This window comes from Myotis yumanensis, unplaced genomic scaffold, assembly GCF_028538775.1.
Source record: "Myotis yumanensis isolate MYYU_CA2020_CCGP unplaced genomic scaffold, mMyoYum1.0.hap1 SCAF_17, whole genome shotgun sequence".
NCBI lineage: Eukaryota > Metazoa > Chordata > Mammalia > Chiroptera > Vespertilionidae > Myotis > Myotis yumanensis.
In genome coordinates this window covers 25,675,886-25,696,786 of record NW_027223768.1, presented here as the reverse complement: position 1 = coordinate 25,696,786, position 20,901 = coordinate 25,675,886, and the positions used below count along the sequence as shown (strand labels likewise).

General features: G+C 37.4%; 1 protein-coding gene across 1 annotated transcript in view; it reads right to left on the bottom strand.

The window, feature by feature from the left end:
* Positions 1-4,121: 4,121 nt before the first annotated feature.
* RNF2 (ring finger protein 2) overlaps positions 4,122-20,901 on the bottom strand; it is a 31,209-nt gene continuing 14,429 nt past the window's right edge. Inside the window, exons 2-7 of the mRNA XM_070396843.1 lie at positions 14,593-14,681; positions 11,077-11,237; positions 10,222-10,437; positions 7,781-8,053; positions 6,607-6,778; positions 4,122-6,196 (exon numbers count right to left, since the gene is read on the bottom strand). Of these exons, the coding sequence (XP_070252944.1) occupies positions 6,095-6,196; positions 6,607-6,778; positions 7,781-8,053; positions 10,222-10,437; positions 11,077-11,237; positions 14,593-14,679 (1,011 nt within the window). The 5' untranslated portion in view covers positions 14,680-14,681 and the 3' untranslated portion in view covers positions 4,122-6,094. The remainder of the gene's footprint in view (positions 6,197-6,606; positions 6,779-7,780; positions 8,054-10,221; positions 10,438-11,076; positions 11,238-14,592; positions 14,682-20,901) is intronic.

The following is a 20,901-nucleotide window of genomic DNA, read 5'->3' as shown; positions in this document are numbered from 1 at the left end:
CAGTATTTTTATTTAGTTCTCTTAGTATAATTTCTCTCTATTGTTATTCTCTACTTGGTTAAAGACTGTTCTCAAATTAGTTATTTTAAAATGGCTTTAGTTCTTTGAACATATTTTTAAAAGCTGATTTAAATATTTTGTTTCATTAAGTCCAACATCTAGGCTTTCTCACACTTTCCTGTTTCTTTATAATGACATGCAAATTTTTGTTGGAAACTAGGTATTTGAATATGACTGGGCAGTGTTGGATACAAGAATCCCTTCACATCCTTGGGATTTGTCGAGTTTGCTGTTGAGTAATCTACCTGGACTAATTCTGCAAAGTGAGCATTCTTTGCTGTATATAAGCACTACATTCTGCTTTGTTAGCTTAAAGGTCAGCTAAAGGTTGGACAGAAAATGCATTAGGTGCCCTGAAACAGTTACTCTCCCAGCCTTGATGAAGTGCTCTGAGAATGTTTTCAAATATGCCTTCAACACTCCAACATGAAGTTTACACTGTGCCTTCACCTTCACTTCCTGCTTGAAGAGCCTCACGTTCTGCCACAGCTTCAATGGGTGCCTCCTTTTGTCCTTGGGTGTGAATGCAACCTTGCACATGCCTGTCGCCCTCTAGAGTCCCAAGAATATCTTGGAGCCTTTCCAAACCTTTACAGGTATGTCATCCCTCAGCTTTTCCTTTCTGTTTGTCAGCCTCTTTTTAGCACTGCCTCAAGGCAGCTGCCACATTAAACAATTGCAGCTGTTTCTGAAGATAGGGCTCTTTGCAGAGAGTGAGGGGTGTCAGGTCAAATAAAGGCAAGCTCTGAGAATAGAGCTTTTCAGTGAGGCACCAAACAGGTCCAATCTAACTGGCTTAAGGGGGAACTTCAACCCACTTCTCAGGCTACAAAACTGCTGGGTTTCACAGCTGCCATAGTTACAAGGCTATCCATTTTCAGATCTAACCTGGAACTGAGAAAATGGGTATAGCTCACTTTAAAATGCTACAAAACTTGTTAGTTTTTACTGACCAAATTAAGTTGATTTTGACAACTTTTATAGTTCTCATGCTTTTATGGAAGAGCAGGTTTTCATAGTTAATTTCCTTAATTACATTAATTCAGAAGCACTTCAAGGAAGCCATTTTTATAGTTACAACAATTGCACACTAATATTCTTTTCTTATACTGTTTCTAGTATTTTAAAAAGCCAAGTATTTCTAAATAGAAACGTGATGGGGATTTTTTAAGACTTCTTTTCGCCCTAGCCGGGGTTTTCTTTGCGTGTTTTTTTTTAATCCTCACACCCAAGGATATTTTTCCATTGATTTTTAGAGAGAGTGCAAGAGGCAGGGCAAGACAGAAATACTGATGTGAGAGAAACACATTGATTGGTTGCCTCCTGCATGAGGGCCCTAGCTGGTTTTTCTCAATGGTTAGAGCATCAGCCTGTGGATTAAAGGGTCCCAGGTTCTATTCCAGTCAAGGGTATGTACCTCGGCTGCAGGCTCGACCCCCGGGGTGCGTGTGGGAGGCAACCAATCCATGTCTGTCTCACACCGATGTTTCCTCTTGTCTTTCCCCTTCCCTTCCACTCGCTAAAATCAATGGAAAAATAGCCTCTGCTGAGGATTAAAAAAAAAAAAAAAAAGATTCCTTTTCTCATCTGGCATTTTAATTATTTTGTATTTAGTTATCCAAGTCAGAATCCTAAGCTTCAGTTTTCTCAAATGTACAAGGGAAATACTGTCTTCCTCATAGGGTTCAGAGGATTGAAATATGTAAAACTATTACAAAGCTATAGTAATGAAGACAGTATGGTACTGACACCATTGTAATAGCCTGGTTATTATTAACAGAAAAGAAGTAAAGAGAAGACTAGATAATACAGACATGCCATTTATACAGCTTAGCTAGAAATCTGTAATTTAACACTCTCCAAGTCTATTCCCTGCTGACCATGAAGGAAGGGACTGGACAAAGGCAGTTTAGATGCATGCCCAATAATGTCTGAGTGATTTGAAAGATGCTTACCTGCCAGTCACACCTGGGAACAAGTCAGAGGCCAGAATAGGGCACACAGCCTGAATATTTAAACTCCTAGACGAAGGAAGTTCACTGTCTCGGGACTCCTGTTGCATGGTGTGCACTCCCCTGCATTCGCCCACGAGGCCCACGGCCACGTGGACTTCACACAATGGACTAAAGGACTTTAGCCTAATGCTGTATCGAACCAGCTCCACCATGGAACGGAAGTTCTGGATACTGGCCTTCCTTTATGTTCTGCTTGACCCCTACCTATACCTTTTTCAGGACTGGGTTAAAGAGGCATATGACTTTGCAACCGGAGAAATGTAAGTCCACACCAATAAGAATCTTAGAAAATTCATCTTCTCAAAATGTCGCAAGAGCCAACCTATACCCACAAGCAACAGGAAAATCTGGCCCACTTATTTCTCCAACAACAGTACTAGCAAAAGGACAGTCATATAGTCCAATGGAATATAGAGCCCAGAAGTAAACCCTCACATAGTCAATTAACTTTTGAGTAGACTGCCAAAGCAATTCAATGGAGAAAGGGCAGTCTTTTCAACAAATGCAAACAAAATTGAATCCTTACCTTTCACCATATACAAAACTCAAAATAGATTAAAAATCTAAATGTAAAAGTTAAAACTATAAAACTCTTGGAAGAAAACACAGGAAAATCTTCATGACATTGGATTTGGCGATGTCTTCTTGGATATGACACCAAAAGCACAGGCAACAATAACAAAGGCAAAATGAATTTCACCAAAATTTAAAACTTTTGTCCATCAATGGACACTATCAAGAAAATGTAAAGACAACCCACAGAATAAGAAGCTAGATGCAAATCATGTATCAGATCATTAATATTCAAAATATATAAAGAACTCCTACAACAACAAAAACAAAACAATTAAAAATGGGCAAAAGACTTGGATAAATACTGCTCCATAGAAGATATACAAATTGCCAATAAGCACATGAAAAGATGCTTAGCATCACAAGCCAGTAGAAAAAGGCAAATCAAAACCACAATAAGATAACACTTCATGTCCATTAGTGTAGCTATCAAAGACAAAAACAAGTGGTGAGGATGTGTAGCTATTAGAATCCTTGCTGTACTTTGCTGGTGGAAATGTAAAATGCTATGGCCACTCTGTAAAAGTTTCAGATTCCTAAAAGTAAACACGGAATTATCATACAATCCAGCAACTTCACTCCTATATACCCCAAAGATTTGAAAGCAAAACCCTGAACAGATATGCACACAAAATATTCATAGCAGCATTATTCACAACAGCAAAAAATGTCCATCAACCTAGGTGTCCATCAACAGATGAACAAAATGTTTATATACATAAAATGGAATATTATTCAGCCAAAAAAGGAATGAAATTCTGATACATGTTACAACATGGATGACACTTCATAATATATGAAATAAAACAGACACAAAGAACAAATATTTTATGAGTCCATTTACATAAGGTGACTAAAATAGTCAAATTCAAAGAGAGAAAGTAGAACAGAGGTTACCAGGGGCTAGAGTGGGGGGAGGAAATGGGAGTTAATGTTAAATGGGTACAGAGTTTGTTTGGGATGATAAAAAAAAGTTCAGGAAATAGTGGTGATGGTTACATGATACTGTGAATGTACTTAATGCCACTAAACTGTATATTTAAAAAATTAAAATGGTAAATTTGGTTATATGTATTTTATCATAGTAAATTTTTAAATGATAATGTATCCAAAGGCCTGACCATATTTGATGAGCCTTTTGTTCCTCAACACAGATGGTGGTTACAGAATTTATTTAGATAACACTTTATAAAATCTTGGTTGGTAGTAACGATAAACAGTACCTAACCCCAAAACACAAACACACACACACACATACAACACTGCACTCAATACTCTATCAAATACCTATAATATCAAATATCTATAACTATATTTTGCAAAAGACTACAGATCTGAATGAATTCACTAATGACGCAGAATTTACATCCACCCCCAAACTGGCAAATATAAACACATACATTTCCTAAGCACAAAGCTTATATTCACAAATAACTTTTTGCTTAAAGACAAAATTTCAATTAATAATCACAATGAGAATTTAGTTATTTAATGCAACCACTAATCTAATGTCACCAATAAAATCTAAACAGTTATATCACAAAACCAGGTTATATTGAGTGGGCATGCACTGATAGTCTATACAATGTAACATTACAACAGAAAAAGTAATTGAATACAAAAGTTCCCGTGACTTTTCATGGTTTTCAAATTTCATGGCACAGTTTACCAAAAAAACTATAAAAACAGATTTTAAGTATTTTCAGTAAAATGGTAAAAAATTGAATAAGCCTTTACATTTTAATATTGGATTGAAGATTTAAAACCTCAAGCTGGCCCCAAAATGTCAAAAATGACAGATCAACAGTTCTAAGATCTAGATAAGACTTTAGTTATGGTTCTGTCTCCTCCCTGGCAAAAACCCTGTAGGGTCCATTTCTCAATGCAAACATGTCTTTGTAAATACTGTGATAATACAAACTTGAAAACATACCTGAAATCAGAACAGGGATGAAAAATAACACATAATCTCAACTTATTTCTGACCTGCCATCATAAAGCCTTCTGGGTCCAAATGCTGAACACTGTCCCTCAATATAAAACTAAATTAAGAAGACAATGACTTTTACTCTCCTGGCTGACATCCTTCTACAGAATTATCTTTTACTACATATCAAGGCAGGTCTAAGCTCTGTTAACTTGCTTCTCTAGACTGTAATTAGCAAAGCACCAAATTTATAAACTGATAAATGGCAACCCAAAATACTAAACACATTTTTCTAACAGAAGCAAACATTTTCCCCCATATCGTTAGTTCATATGCCATGTTATTAACTTACATAGCTATCAACACAGAAAAAATTGGGGAAGCTTTGAACATATCTTGTACTTTTCATCGAGGCTAAAGTGCAAAATATCTCCATATCTCTGATATTTTAATAGGAAAATCATCAAACATACATAATAAAGGAACTGCACTGACAGAACTAATACAAAAAAAAAGACCTCTTTAAATATATACCTGGAGACTACACAAGACCAATATAATATTTCTTTCTTCAGTGAAATCTGTAAATGAACCAAGTTCTCACTGAACTTGAGATTTTGTTTGATTCTTTCCCAGGATCAGAAATTCCAAAATTAGAGTAGGAGAGAAATGGAAAAACATAACATTGCATGACAATGAACACTAAGTTCATAAAGAACCTTTCTGTAAAAAAAAAAAAAAGAGACAGAGAGAGATTATGGAAGAAAAGACCATGAAAATAATAATCCAATGAGAACTGGTTTTTGAACACAGTAAATTTGAGCCTTGGTCTTCATGAAGATACTACAGCTTATACAGAAAACTATAAACATACAAGACTCCAGGGAAAAAGAACAAGTCAAAATACATATTATTTCACATTCTGTAAGGCCTAAACTTTTGAGGGGAGGGAAAAAGATGGCCAACTGAATCTCAAGAATACAGAACCATGCCCTGGCCAGGTGGCTTAACTGGTTGGCGCATCATCCCATACACCAAAAGGTTACAGGATCAATTCCCAGTCAGGGCACATACCTAGGTTGCAGCTACGACCCTAGTCAGGGCACATACAAGAGGCAACCATCGATGTTTCTCACATTGATGTTTCTCTCTCTCCCTTCTCTTTATAGAAATCAATAAAACATATTCTCAGGTGAGATTTTAAAAAAAAAAAAGAGTCCAAAATTATGAAAATTCCTGGGTCAAAGAGTGCTCCAAATGAAACCATACTTTGTAAAGACATACTACTTAGATATATTTTTAAAAGGAAAGAAAGGTTCTGAATAACTGTAGTCCCTTCCAAAAAGGAAATCTTAAATTAAGGGGAAAAGATCCTAAGAGTATAAACGAGGCTGGCTCAGGAAGAAAGTTGAACAACATATCCAAGATACTGTCCATAAAAGTAATGATGATACATCTTTAATAATAAAGAAATAGGCTATAAAAAAAGTTCAATATCCAGATTGGTTTTAGTAAAAGCTCATTTGTGCTCCTTTGTGGGTGCATAATAAAGTTCCATGGGTTTGTTCACTTTCCAGTATTTCTCACTGACCAATTCCAAAGAAAAAGAGCCATTTAATACCTAAAACAATAAGAGAGAAAGAATTATGAAAACTGCTCAAAGCATAGTATTCCATCTCATTATTAAAAGTCCACCTTTAAAAAAAAAGCTTAGGATAAACTTGTCACTTATACTATTCATAAAACATATCAAAAAGTTAACTACCCTGGTTCTCTATCTCTGGGGGTGTCAGGATCCTGTCCTGTGCCATTTTATCAGGCCCCACCCCACCACTGGCCACTCTCAGATGGTTAATTCACTTCCAGTTTCAATGGCCTATTATTTTAAACTAGAGGCCCAATGCATGAAATTCGTGCAAGGGGCTCGGCCCCCGCCGTAGCCTCTGCCTCGGCCCCTGCCGCTGCAGCTTCGTCTGGAAGGTCGTCTGGTCTAATTAGCATATTACACTTGTATTATTATAGAATACTCACAGTGAACTGCCCACTGGCTGTTGCTATGTAAATGGTATACTGCTTCTCACTGGCTGTATCAAGGTTCATCTGGTTTGATTCTCCTTTGCTTCGAAGTTCTTCTAAAGCTAACCTCACAGCCAGATACTTGGATAAGTGATCAACGGTGGCATTACCAGAAGTCTTTATGTATCTGGAAAAATAAATCATTAGAAATTTCATTTCTAAATTAATAATGAAAATGTAATTAGATTACAGGACTAATACATTTCTATAAAATGTAAATGTCTCTATTATTGATAAAATAGTATCAGAAATTTAATCATCTATTATCTAAAAATTCCTTATTGAAAGCAGACTATCTACCAGGCCACAAAAGCATCCATAAAAATGTGATATAAAATGATAAAAATCCAACAAATATACACAGTACTGAGGAAAAAGAACAAACATCTCAACCCAATGATCAAGTCCTGCTGTCTACAGCAGCAAGAATATGACCAATTGCTTATTGTTTAAAAAATTCATCAATTTTCTGATGTTTAAGACTGAGCATAAAAGTGCTAATCTTGCCCTAACTGGTTTGGCTCAGTGGATAGAGTGTCGGCTTGTGGACTGAAGGGTCCCAGGTTCAATTCCGGTCAAGGGTATGTACCTTGGTTGCAGGCACATCCCCAGTAGGGGGTGTGCAGGAGGCAGCTGATCAATGTTTCTCTCTCATTGATGTTTCTGACTCTCTATACCTCCCTTCCTCTCTGTAAAAAATATATTTTAAAAAAAAAGTGCTAATCTTGGGTGTTTTTTTTTAAGTATGGTATACTCATCAATTACTCACTGAGCAAATATTTGATGTTTATGTGCACTCAATGGCAGGCAGAAAGCTGAGGTACAGTGTCATCCTCACCAGCAAGAATTCTGGTGTTTATTGGCACCCCAGTATCATTGTTAAGAAATTTAAGTGACCCTTTTTTCTCCCTCCTCTAGGAAGGAGGGTCAGGTCATTCCTTTCAGATATCCAAGTGTGGATGGGAAGCATGGAGGAAGAAAACAACTACCTAGGCATCAAGAACATCCAAATGAACCCTGACAGTCAACTGGATGGCAAATATTGCCCTTCTTTCTTATGCAAAATTGCCTTTAACTCCCAATTACATTTCCTGAATTCAGATTATCTAAAACTAACCCGCACACTTACCTTGTCTGTGCACTGTCATCTTTTTCCATCAGTGTGGGATGAGGCCTGAACACTAACTCAATTTCACTAGCACCATCCATTACTGGATCAATTGCCACTGTTGCATTATTGTTATCAAGCTCAAGCCCAGAATCATCTGATGTTTTGGTCCGTTTGTTACTAGGCCCTGCTTCCTGATTGCTGTGTGTGGACGCATTACTACAGTGGGAACTGTCACCATTGTCTTCTGCTCCACTGCCATTTTCAATCTGTTGTTTCTTGCCTCGCTGTAGTCTAGTTAAGAAACAAAAAGGCGTTGCAGAAAATGTACTTAGGCATTTTTAATGAACCCCTTTGAAGCATGTTTACAGAACTTTAGAATTCTAGAAAATTCTAGAAAAGCCCAGTAGGGGGCGTGCAGGAGGCAGCCAACAGATGTTTCTCTTCTATCTTTCCCTAGTCCCTCTCCCTCCCCCCCCCCCTAAAAAGAAAGGGAGAAAGAAATCAATTTTTTTTAAAAAGAATTGTGTAACTTTTAAAATAAATACATTCAAAATTTAGTACTTTGTAACTATATATGATGAAAGGTGGGTGGGAACTAGAAATATTGGGGGAGGGACACTTTGTGAAGTTTATTATTATCTAAACAATATGCTGTATTCCTGAAACTAATAATGAAATAATATTGAATATAAACAGTGATTTAAATTTTTTAAAAAATTATAATACTTTATTTTGCTTTACTAAATACAATTTCAGGTGAATTTAATGGAGTTTAACCTCTAAGCCAGTGGTTAAAAGTTGCACTTTTTTTTATAAAAAAATTTTTTTAATTGATTTCAGAGGAAGGAAGAGATAGAAACATCAATGATGAGTGAGAATCATCCATTGGCTGCCTCCTACATGCTCCCTAGTGGGGATGGAGCCAGCAACCAAGGCATGTGCCCTGACTGGGACTCCAACGGTTACCTCCTGGTTCATGGGTCAAGGCTCAACCACTGAGCAACACTAGCCAGACTAAAGGTTGTACTTTAAAACCACTCCTGAAACCTTAAATAGTGATGCCTGAGTCCAAACAAAGATTCTGATTTAGTTGGTCTGAGGTGTTACCTGAAGCCCTAGGATTTAAAAACTTTCCAAGTGACTCTGAAGTTCAGCCAAGATGAGAACTAGACATGGAGGGGACTCTACTGGCATCTCCTACTTTGGAAAATGATGAGGCCTGAATATATTAGATGTCAGAGAGAAAAAGAGAATGGGAGTGAGAAGGTGCCTGAATTATGTAGGGTTTTAGAAGCCACGGTCTTTTAACCTGAATGTTAATAGAAGTTATTAGAGACCTCAAAGCAAAGGAGAATCATGATTTGACTTTCAATTTAACAGAATCACTCTGGCTGCTGTGCTGAGAATAGATTATGTGGGGGTAAGCGTGGAAAGTATATAGACCACTCATGAGGATTTTTCAGTACTTCAAATGAAAGATAATGGTGGCCTAGATAGCAAGTGGAATGATGGAGTTGCCATCAACTGAAATGAGCAAGAATGAAGAAAAATAGGGGGTAAGAACAAAAAAGTTCAGTACATGTGTATACATGGTAAGTTTCAGATAAGAAATAGCTAATAAAATACAAAGGGAACCAGGAAAATATGGTCTCCTGAAAGCTGGAAGAAGAAAATTATTCAGAGAAATTAATTTGTAAAATGCTACTAAAGTAAGATGGGGTCTGAGAATCAGCAATTAGATTTCACAATGTTGACACCACTGGTAACTTTTGATAAGAGTGATACAAGGGATTAAAGTCTGACTAGAGGGTTCAAAAAGAAATGGAAGAAGTAGAGATAGTGAGCACAGACAACTCTTTTAAGAAGTATCGCTATAAAAAGAAGATAAATAGAACAGTAGGTAAGTGGAGGGAGAAGTGGGTATAAAAGGGTATTCAAAAGTTCTAGTGTGTTGCACAACACTGTTCAAAGCTGTAGACTATTAGGTGTCACTGTCTTTATTCTGCTCACTAACCCTGCAGAGAAGTTATTCTTAATCACTGCTCAGCAAAATCATATATGCTCACTGCTTAATCATCACTTGTACTTTTTCATTTCATTTTTCCAGCTTCCTTGCATTATTATAGTGTCACTGGACCCGTTTCTCATGCATTGCGAATGATATGCCATGTTTTTGTTACTATTTTACTCTGCTGTTTTACTTTTTGGTTGTATCAAACTTGTGCATTAAATATAATCATATTCTGTTTGAAAAAAAAAAAAAAAAGTTCTAGTGTTTTAAATGGAAACCCAGGCATATAAGATACCTGGAGGCATATACAACACTTGCATGAAAATGTAATCTTGCAGAACTACTATTTATTACTTTTTGTATTTTGTCTTTTTCAAAATGAAGGCTGTTAATAAATTCAATATTTAATAAAGTACTCAGGAGAATGGCCACCTTCTTCCCCATATACCTGTTCATGGCCTGTATCTTCAGTCCTTCCTCAATGCTGTGACTGAGTGCTTGCTGATTATTGTGCTTATTAATTCTGGCTAATACTCTCTCTTGATGAGCTTCGTACTCATCACGACTTGGATAAATTTTGCTGATGAGTGCATCAAAGTTCGGGTCTGGCCTTAGTGATCTTTTGGAAACTAGCTTTTTCCGACATGTAGGACATTCTTTATTGCTAAATAAAAAGAGAGGAAAAACAATGTAAACAATGCCAGTACCTTTAGGCTAAAGACAAAAATATCTAGCTTCTGGAATAGTTACATTATCTTTATTCTAATATCTTTAAGAAGTCACAGAAATTTAAACTGATTAACTTAAACTTTATTAAAAATCTGACTAATCTTGGGTAAGCAAGATTTTTGAAAACCTCAGATACTCTATACTACTGTCAAAGGAAAAATTTGATTATCTCCAATGATAATTTATAGCCACTTTTAGAAATAGAAATCAAATCTTTTCCTAATATTAATTTCCCTTTTCTCATTCCCATGACATACAAGCAAAAAATAATCACCTATATTAATTTATGTTATCAATTCTTTTATTAAAACAATTCATAAGGATATCATTTTGTATACTTAAATAGAAAAACCATGGCTTCATCATTTCCTCAAAACAAATAGGCATCCTATAAAGCTTCTGAAAATGTATAAAATTAATTGTTTCAAAACAAAGATACTCCAATAATTCAAACCTAGACTTTAGAAAAATTTCCAATTCTCAAATGAATACTTCTAGAGTATGTACTTCTCAAAACCCATAGAGCACTGTCTTGGTACAGCTGAAGTACCTAGTATAACTCATTTCAACATACCCACTTCTGAGGGCTGTGATAATGCAGTCTGCACAAAAACGGTGCAAACACTCCTTTGTAGTCATGGTGTTCTTCAACATATCCAAACAAATTGGGCACATTAATTCACTGTGTAGACTTCGAGGTGAAACCACAATTTCCAAGCCATCCGTTATTGCCTCCTGTAAAAGAGGGAATTTAAAATTTAAACGCTACCTATATTTTTATTGTGAATAAGTTCAAATACACAAAAGTATTAAGAATGACAAAAATGAACATCTACATACATATCACCCAGCCACTACCACTGTCAGCTCACAGCCAATCTTGTTTCGGCTATAATGTCCCCCAATTCCTTTCACTGCCCCCACCAATGCGTTATATATAAATGCTTTTATTTTAATGCTAAAGATAATATATTAATGTATCTAAAAGATAACTAGGAGTAAATTATCCTGGTGTAATAAAAAAAAGCACTGAATTAGGAATCAGATACCTTAGGTTTTAGTTCTAGCCATTTTAACCAGCTATGTGGTTCTAAATAACTATTTGACATCGTTCTTTACCCTGCAAAATGAGCAAGTTTCTTCTGTCTTCAGAATTACACAATTTTGATAATATAGTTCCCCCCTTTTTTTATCAGTGGCTTCACTTTCTGAGGTTTCAGTTACCTATGGTCAACCACAGTCCGAACATATTAAATGGAATATTCCAAAAATAAACAACTCAGAAGTTTTAAATTGTGCACTGTCTGAGTAATGTGATGAAACCTTATGCTGTCTGCTCCATCCCACTAGGGAGGTGAATCAGCCCTTTGTCCAGCATATTCCCACTGTATACACAAGCTACCCTTACGTTGGCGACAGGAGCCTTCTCAGTTATCAGATCAACTGTCTCAATATCTTGAGCTGTGTTCAAGTAACCTTTATTTTACTTCCTAATGGGCCCAAAGCACAAGAGTAGTGATGCTGGCAATTTAGATATGACAGAGAGAAGCCATAAAGTGCTTTCTTTAAATAAAAAGGTGAAAGTTCTCAATAAGGATAGACAATATCATATTCTGAGGTTACTAAGATCTATAGTAAGAAGGAATCTTCTAGCCATGAAATTGGCTAAGTTATAAACTAAACTTTACCCTAGGTATGTTTGTATAGGAAAAAAACATGGTATTTAGTGTTTAGTACCATCTGTGGTTTCAGGCATGCACTAGGTGTCTGAGAATGTAATCCCGTGGATAAGAGGGGACTACTGTAAGTTATACATTTCACGCCATCTATTAAAAAGATTTTAAGATTCCAATACAAATATTCTCTAATTGATACACAATTTAACTATTTCATTTTAAAATCACTTTTTTGGAACTTAAAAAGTCTTGATCCACAAAAGCAATTTTACACAAAGTGGTCAGGTTCTCAGGCTAACTGATTTAAACCATAGTATATCTGAAGTATTTTTATTTGTCATGTCTAAAAAAATGTGATAAAATGCATTTGGAGTTCCAATGTACACATCTCCCAGCTGCAGAGAGACTAGTGACTCCTACTTCTTCCTACCACTATCCACTCTTCCTACAAGGTGCATTGAGAACAAATTACCTAGCTCAAAAGCCACCAATATGGCCCCTATGGAATAAGAAAAGAGATCCGGTAACTACTGGAAAGGAAGATGCAAGTAAAAATAAGGAGCTTCCCATGTTAGTGACACTCCCTTGTTTCCACTGCCTCTCCATAGTACCTGCTTTCTCTAAAGGGTCAAAGACTGGTGACCCCACAAGGAAAGACAGAAATAATAGGTACTGTCCATAAAGAACGCAAGTAAAATATATTTACATTTACAATAACTATCACTATGATCAAGTGTCTGCATGTTTCAGCCTCGCTATATAAAGCACTTTCTATATTTTATTTTACTTAGTTTTAATACATACACAAACTTCTAATTTAGGAATTATAACTTCTGATGAGGAAATAATCAAAGAGAATGATGATGACTCAGCTAGTAAGTCTGTCCTGTTTAGAAAGAACTTGCCTAACAAAATCCCAACCCTGTTCTCCAGGCCTGTACCTGTGCAGGTAGAGCAGCACTGTGGGGATAAGACGGGGGGAATCTCACAACCAGACGGGTATCACTAAAACTTTCACCAGACTCAAATGGGTGTTCAATACTGCTCAGTAATTGGTTTCTCTAACGAACTCATTTTTCCTTTCACTACACTATTGTACACCTTTTCTTCTATCTGCAGACCTCCTCCACCTGAACATTCAATACATTACCTTACCTCAAGTTTCATAATCATCTTCTTTCCTATAAGGAGGAAGTATACCTCTTCCTACTGAAAATACATTCCTTCCTATGTTAGCAAGTGTAACACTCGTTTGACTATTCTGTCTGCTCTCAGATTTTAGCCAACTTTCCTCCACTAAATCAGCCCAGAGTAGTATCTCCATAGAGTTGCTGCACAGAGAAACGGGCATGATGCACCTTAGAGCTGTCAAGGGTGGAGAGGTGGGGAGGAGAGGGGAATGTTGAACAAGGGAAGTGGAAGGAGTCTACATAGCTCTTTCTCCTTACAAACAAAACGAAATTTAAAACTTCCCAATTCTATGTTCCCCTCCAGTGTTTGCTCCATTTCTCTGCTCCACTGCAGAGCCAAACTTTTCTGAAGAATTGCCTACGCATTTTCACTTTTTCCCCCTTTGACATAGCAGCACAATCTATCAAGTGAATCTCTTGAAAAAATCACCAAGTACATATTGCCAAATCTAATGTACACTTTTGTAATGCTCATCTTATTCATCTTCTGAATACTGTTGAAAACAATAACTGAATCCTCCTCCTTAAAACACTTCCTCGTAGATTTTGTCCCCTCTCTCGCTCTTCCTTGCTTTTCCCTGACTCCTTTGCTGGCTCCTTGTCCATTACTTAATCTCTAAATGTGGAAGCTCCTCTGGATGAAGATCCGGGGCCCTCTCCTCCTCTCTTTCTAGACGATCTTATCTATTCACCATGCTGTAAATGTGCTGACAATCTCTAAAACTTAACATTTAGTCCAGTTCTCTAGTTAGCATCACTGCTTGTCTTATAGGCATCACCAACTTAAAATGAGATCAGTTGTAAGTATGCTTATCTCCTTCAACCCTGCTTCCACCCCCAGTCTTCCCCATCTTTACCTTCTGAAAATAGTCTTCTCTACTTCCCCCAGTTATTATTTATTACAGCACTGAGGACTTTTCCTTTACCCAATCTCTCAAGGTATAATTCTATGGATGTTTATCTGTTTAATGTCTATAAATTCTAAGAGCTGGTGCTACATGTTTTATTCACCATTTCACCTAGTGCCTAGCTTAGGACCTGTAGAATATGCACTCAAATTATTTGTTGAATGAATGAATGAAGTGTCAACCAAATATACACAAGTCAGTACTACTTGTATATCAATTTATAATTACTGTTATGTTTTTCAAGTTTTCATTTCCTAAAAATGTATCCCAATTTACATATGTATCATATTTCCCCTGTTATCTTAGTCTACATTACCTGAGGTGTTCGTTGTAATTCATATAAACTGAGTTCCCATGTTTTGCTTAATGGTTGAGTTCCATTTGTCTGCACAGCCTGAGACATTGCTAGGGATAAAAAAGAAAGAAAAAACAATTTTAGTATCTGAAAGGGAAATAAATCTCAAAAGTGATTTTTAGGAATTGTAAATCCTGAGGATAATAAAAATAAAAATTATACACTGGCTCCTCAAAAATTTTTTTAAAAAGCTCAAGAATCTCTCCATTTATAATACAAACTACCAGAAAACAAGAGAGACTAACTGATCTCTGAATGCCCAAAATAATTAAACACACAGAAAGTACTTAATTACTGAAGGTATACAAAACAGTCTTAACCAAAACAATAGTTTTAAAAAAAGTCATGGTCATGGAACTTAGAACTAAATCAGGAAAATTTGAGACTCTACAGCATGGCCTCTAGTCCAACTTTTGTCAAAGATACAAAAGCTGCTTTCTAGCACTTAAGCTACTGGTCACTCTGTTCTTAAGCTCTGCCCTCAGGAAAAACTGGTTAACCAGAACCTAACCTGCCAGAGTATTTATTGCTGAAGAACTCAACAACGGTTATGATTGAAAGAAAGGAGCTCAAGTTAGACAATCGTAACAGTGTTTGACCTGTTCATGACCAAAAAAGTGTCACTTCAAATTATCATGGGAAAGGGAAGACAAAAGGAAGATTTATCAGTTTCTATGCATAGAGAAAGTATTTTTGTGTTTCTGCATGGTAGGGCCCAAAGCAAAACAACAGACACAGAAAAACACTTGTCCTTCAGACAAGTCTTAAAACACAAAGGTAACTGAATAGATAAGAGAGTTATCTTTCTAGACATATGCGTTTATATCTCAGGAGGGATGAGAGTATGGAGACATTCCAGGGGCCTTAAAGTTTAAGACCTCTCTGATATCCACTCCCGCCCAGAAAAGTTCATTTACATGCTAAAGACTATATCCTCCTTTTCAACTAAGGAGAATGTGTTTCCATTAGGGAGCAAGGATTTCTCTCCCTTCCTCAGGAGGTGAGGTAACAACTACACAAGCTCCCAGATTCATATTTTTAGGTTCTTCGCCTACAAAAATGAACATCTAGCTCTTACTGCATAGATTTCGGATGGGGGGTGGGGAGAAGAACTCAGGCAAAGGGGAACTGATGCAGTTATTGCTATAATAATAATCTATCCATCCTTGTCCCTGAAATTTTGTGTCTACTTCCAGGATAATATGAATAAATATAGCTTTTAAATATTTATCATTCTACCATACAGAATTTGGTTCCTAAAACTACCCTGTAATTTAGGCTTTAATAAGACTAACAATTTTTTTTGAAAATGAATACTGTATAGAAATTATATTCAGGACAAAAGTACACTAAGTTCCCACATACCATCTTTGGAGGGATTAAGATAATATATATAGGCCAGGCACACTGTTCTCTGATCATCAAGAATATTGGGGTAAAGTGTAGAGAACCCTATATGGCCTTTATCCTTTGGTCAGACTAGGCAAACTAGGGAGCAAAGATAAATTCTGAGTAAGCAATTCAACTGCCTTCATAGCATTGCCTGCAGCATCACTTCATGAAAACCACTTGCAGCAGTTTGTAATCTAAAGTGACAACTGTAAGACAGACACTAATTTCTGTAAACATCTAAAGACAAAGTGTTCTTTATTGAAAGTTGTCATTGTACTAAACAACTGGAATATTCATCTAAATTATTTTTGCTAACCTAATAGCTTCTTTATTTAAAAAGATAATATAATCAACTCCTAATTGGATTGTATTTTTTTCCACATCATGGAACACAGAGCAGAAACATTTCAAAGGTGAATTACAGAGCTTCATTATCCAGTCTTAATTAAGTTTTTGAGTACTGGTAACAGACTTAATGTTTTTTAACCTCTATATAATTAAGTTATTGTTACAGGAAGAATAAATGTTCTAAGATTTTTTAAAGTACCACTTAAAATGCAGACCTAGATAATCTAGATCATCTGTGCCCTCTTATAATATTTCTCATCACTCATCACTATTTCATTCTAACACTACTCCTTCAACCCCTGTTCCACAACGCAGACACTTTCTTAATGGCCCAATACAGTCTTTCCCCAAAGCTTCAGATACACCTACCAAGGTCTAATATTAGGCAACATCAGTTATATCAGCAGCAGCCTTGTTTTCCTTCTGTCCCTGTCTACCTATATTAGAAGCTAACAGACTCACAATGACAACCAATTGAGTAGGAAACATTTGTTGAGAGCTACTATGTGATAGGAAATGAGACCCTCCAAGAGTTTATTGGCTAGTGGGCCCTGAACCATGTTTTCTATGCAATTTGTAAATGCTACAAAAGCACAAAGAAGTAGTCACATGGAGGAGCAGAAATCAGAAAAGGGCTTCCTAGAGAAAGAGACTCCTCCCTTGGAAGAGGAGAGTTTAAGATTAAGTGTAAGTTAACCAACTAAGGAAAGGCAAGCAGTCCAGAAGGACCAACATAATAAGCAAAGGCACAACTCAATATGGGGTGTTTATGAAACTCCAAGTAGTCCACTACTAAATGAGTTAAATGTGAGAAGCTGAAATAAGTGAAGCCATTTAAAAACGGAGCCAGAGAAGCCATTCCAGAGGAAGTACTTTGTATGCCTTGGGCCTTGAACCTTTGGAATATTTGAACTGGGCAAAATAAGCTTTGGACTGGGCAAAACCAACAATGTATTACAAACAACCATTTGCAAAGCCAACAGAAAAGCAGACATTCTGAACACAAAAACTGATGATTATGGATTCTTTTTGAAGACAGAATCAGTTACCAGCCATGTATAGCTAAAATATTAACTCAGCTTGTTGGCACCAACAGAAATTTCTTTCTTCTATTCATGTAATTATTCCCTCCTTTTCTAATAAAAACCCCTTGTGCTCATCCTGTAATAAGGACATTTTTTAGGTCTCTGCCTGAATCAGTATTTCCAGAATTGCAATTCTTTTGACCCCAAATAAACACTTGTTTTTAGCTTAACAGAAAAGAGGGAGGTTGGAAGTAGAACAGAGGCCGAAGAATTAAACGGTGGACCAGATTAGGGAGGCCTACTATGCCTTGCAAAGGTGGTGGGAAAAATCCACAGTGGGGTGACAAAAAATCAGATTTACATTTGAAACACACAAATCAATTCCAGCAGCAGGGGAGGATGGACCTGTGGAAGCAAAATTTAGTTAAAGAACTGTGCAATCATCCAAATGAAAAAATGCCTACATTTTTATAATAAGTATGAATTAGAAGGGGCAGAGCTGAAAAACACTTGGGAGGTAAAATACATGGGATACAATAAATGAGAAAAAAAGGAGAATAAAACCACAAGCTGCCAAGCTTGTTGCCGTCTAGTAATCAGTACCAAAAAAAAAAGAAGAAGAAGAAAAAATCTAAAGTGAGATAGCAAAATATATTTTTAAAAATTTCTATATATTTTTAAACAGGAAATGGTATGCATGTTCTAGAAAGGGATGAGAAACTAACTTCAGTTTTGGGCTTGTTGCATCTGGGGTATATGCAGGTGACCCAGAAGCATAAACACACCTGAAGCATGAAAGGTTCTGATGGGAAATTTCAGTGTATAGCAATCAAAACTTTAAGAGAAAAGAACATGCAGTGTGAAAAGAAAATGTAGAATAAGAATTAAAGGAAACTGGGCTTGCTAACTAAACCACAGGTTATAGGAAGAGTACTATTCAAAATTATCCCACCATATATCAGTGTTATGGGTTATTTGCATTTAGCTCAAAAACAGCTCACCGGCAATGCTACTGGACAGCATTATGCTAAGCGAAATAAGCCAGAAAGATAAGTATCACATGATCTCACTCATATCCTATCTAGGGTGATAGGCAAATTAACCATCACTCCGTCACAAAGACGGCAGCACCCACAGCCATAAGATGGTGGCGCCCAGTCCTCTCAGGCCCACCGGAGTCCCCAAGTCCCGGGGGGGGGGGGGGGGGGGGGGTGGCCACTGAGAGCAGGCAGCGTGAGAGGCCTGGCAGAATGCTTGCTTCATTGCCGCAGTGATGAGGCAAGCGTTCCACCCAGGCTGCAGATGGCCTCTGGGCAGTGGCATGGAGCGGCCGGGTGGGGCCTCGTCGCCTGTCTGGGCCATGGAGAGCCTCTGGGCAGTGGGTGTGGAGCGGCCAGGCCCCGAGAGAGCTACTGGCGCACAGATTTGTGTGTAGGACTACTAGTCCTATATAATAAAAGGCTAATATGCAAATAGACTGAACTGCGGAATGACTGGTCGCTATGACACTCACTGACCAAGGGGAGACGCTCAACATAGGAGCTGCTCCTGGTGGTCAATGCACTCCTACAGGGGGAGCACCACTCAGCCAGAAGCCAGGCTCATGGCTGGCGAGCGCAGCAGCGATGGCGGGAGCCTCTCCTGCCTCTGCAGCAGCTCTAAGGATGTCCGACTGACGGCCGTGGGGAGCAGGTCTAAGCCATCAGCCAGACATCCCCTGAGAACTCCTGGACTGCAAGAGGGCGCAGGCCGGGCTGGGGGAACACCGCCCCCCCCCCCCCCCTTCCCAGTGCACAAATTTCGTGCACCGAGCCTTTAGTGTGGAATATAATGAACAACATAAACTGATGAAATAAAACAGATCCAGAGACACAGAAGCATCGAACAGACCATCCAACCTGTGGGGGTTTGGGGGGAGAGATCAACCAAAGGACTTGTATGCATGCATATAAGCATAACCCATGGACACAGTCAGTAGGGCAGTGAGGGCATGTGCGGGGGTGGGGAGGGAGAGGGGGCAGCAGGGACCAGTGGGGAGAGGTCAATGGGGGAAAAGGATTCATATGTAAATACTTTAAACAATAAAGAATTTTAAAAAAGAAATCTACTGGTGAACCTCATCCTTGTGATATCAACTACTCTTCAGAAACACTATAAAAATTAAAGTATGAAATTCCTCTAAGGTTAAAATAATTTACCTATTTTATAGGATTCTGTTAAGAACATATGATAGATATAATTGTTGTAATAAAAGAGACAAATCAGCCTATCCTATTCAACCTCATATCTAAAAATAAAGGAAAACTGAAGATTGTTCCTGAGGGAGAATAAACAATCATAACTCACTATATGAAAGCTAATTTACTTTGGGCTATAATATATCAATTTAAAACACACTAAAATATTCCATCTGTAAGTTTTTGGTGGCTTTCAGAATTAAGTCTCCAACTTAGTGGTAAGCTGAATGGGCTCCCAAAGGTGTCCACATCCTATGTTCAAAATTTGAATATGCTACCTTACATGGCAAAAAGGACTTTGCCAGTGTGATTAAATTCAGACTCGAGATAGGGAGGTCATCGTTCATTATCTGGGTTTGGGCCAATGTGATTACAAGGGTCCTAATAAGAGAGAAGGGGTTGAGATGAAGGGGCAGGGATAGTAGTCAAAGAGATAAATCTAAAGACGCTATGCTGCTGGCATGAAGCTGGAGACAGAACCCATGAGCTAAGTGACGGCAGGCTCTGGAAGCTAGGAGAGGATATGAATTCTCCCCTAGAGCCTTCAGAAAGCATACAGGCCTGCCAACATCTTGATTTTGATCCTATCAGTTATTGTTTAGCTCATCTCCTCTCCACTGATTTACCATGCTATTTTAACAAAGAGAAAAAATTATACATGTGAATATACATATGCTTATATAATATATATGCTTACATAATATCTGTGTGTGTGTGTATGAAAACTCTAAAATATAAATTTAACACACCAAGTTCTGCAATAAATGTACTGCCAATTCACGTGTAACTGTAGAGTTTATAAATCCCTTAAATAAGGTTATTAGACACACTGTCTCCTCTTTTCCCTTTGCAAAGGCAACACAATTTGTCACCAGGCTGACTCTTCTTCAAAAAGAGTGATCAATAAAGTTACCCCTAACAGTTTTTCCCGTGTTTATACTCAGCCTTGCAAAATAACTGTTGCCACTAGGTGGAGACAATTTGATAATAGGAATATTGGTTACTCACATAGGAGTAGCCACAAGTTTTCTACAAATACATGCACGTGGTAAAAAAGCTTTGCTTCTAAATTCTTGGGTGAACTAGGGCTAACCACTTTATTTAAGGATCCAGTTTCCTTCTTTGTAAATAAAATTTTACATTAAGTAGCATCAAGAGCCCTTCTTAGTGCTAATATTTTGTGGATAAAAAGCTTGCTATAAAAAAGATCCTTACCTCTACGATGCCTAACAATGGTCCTTTCTCTTGACCTAAGAAAGTCTACCATT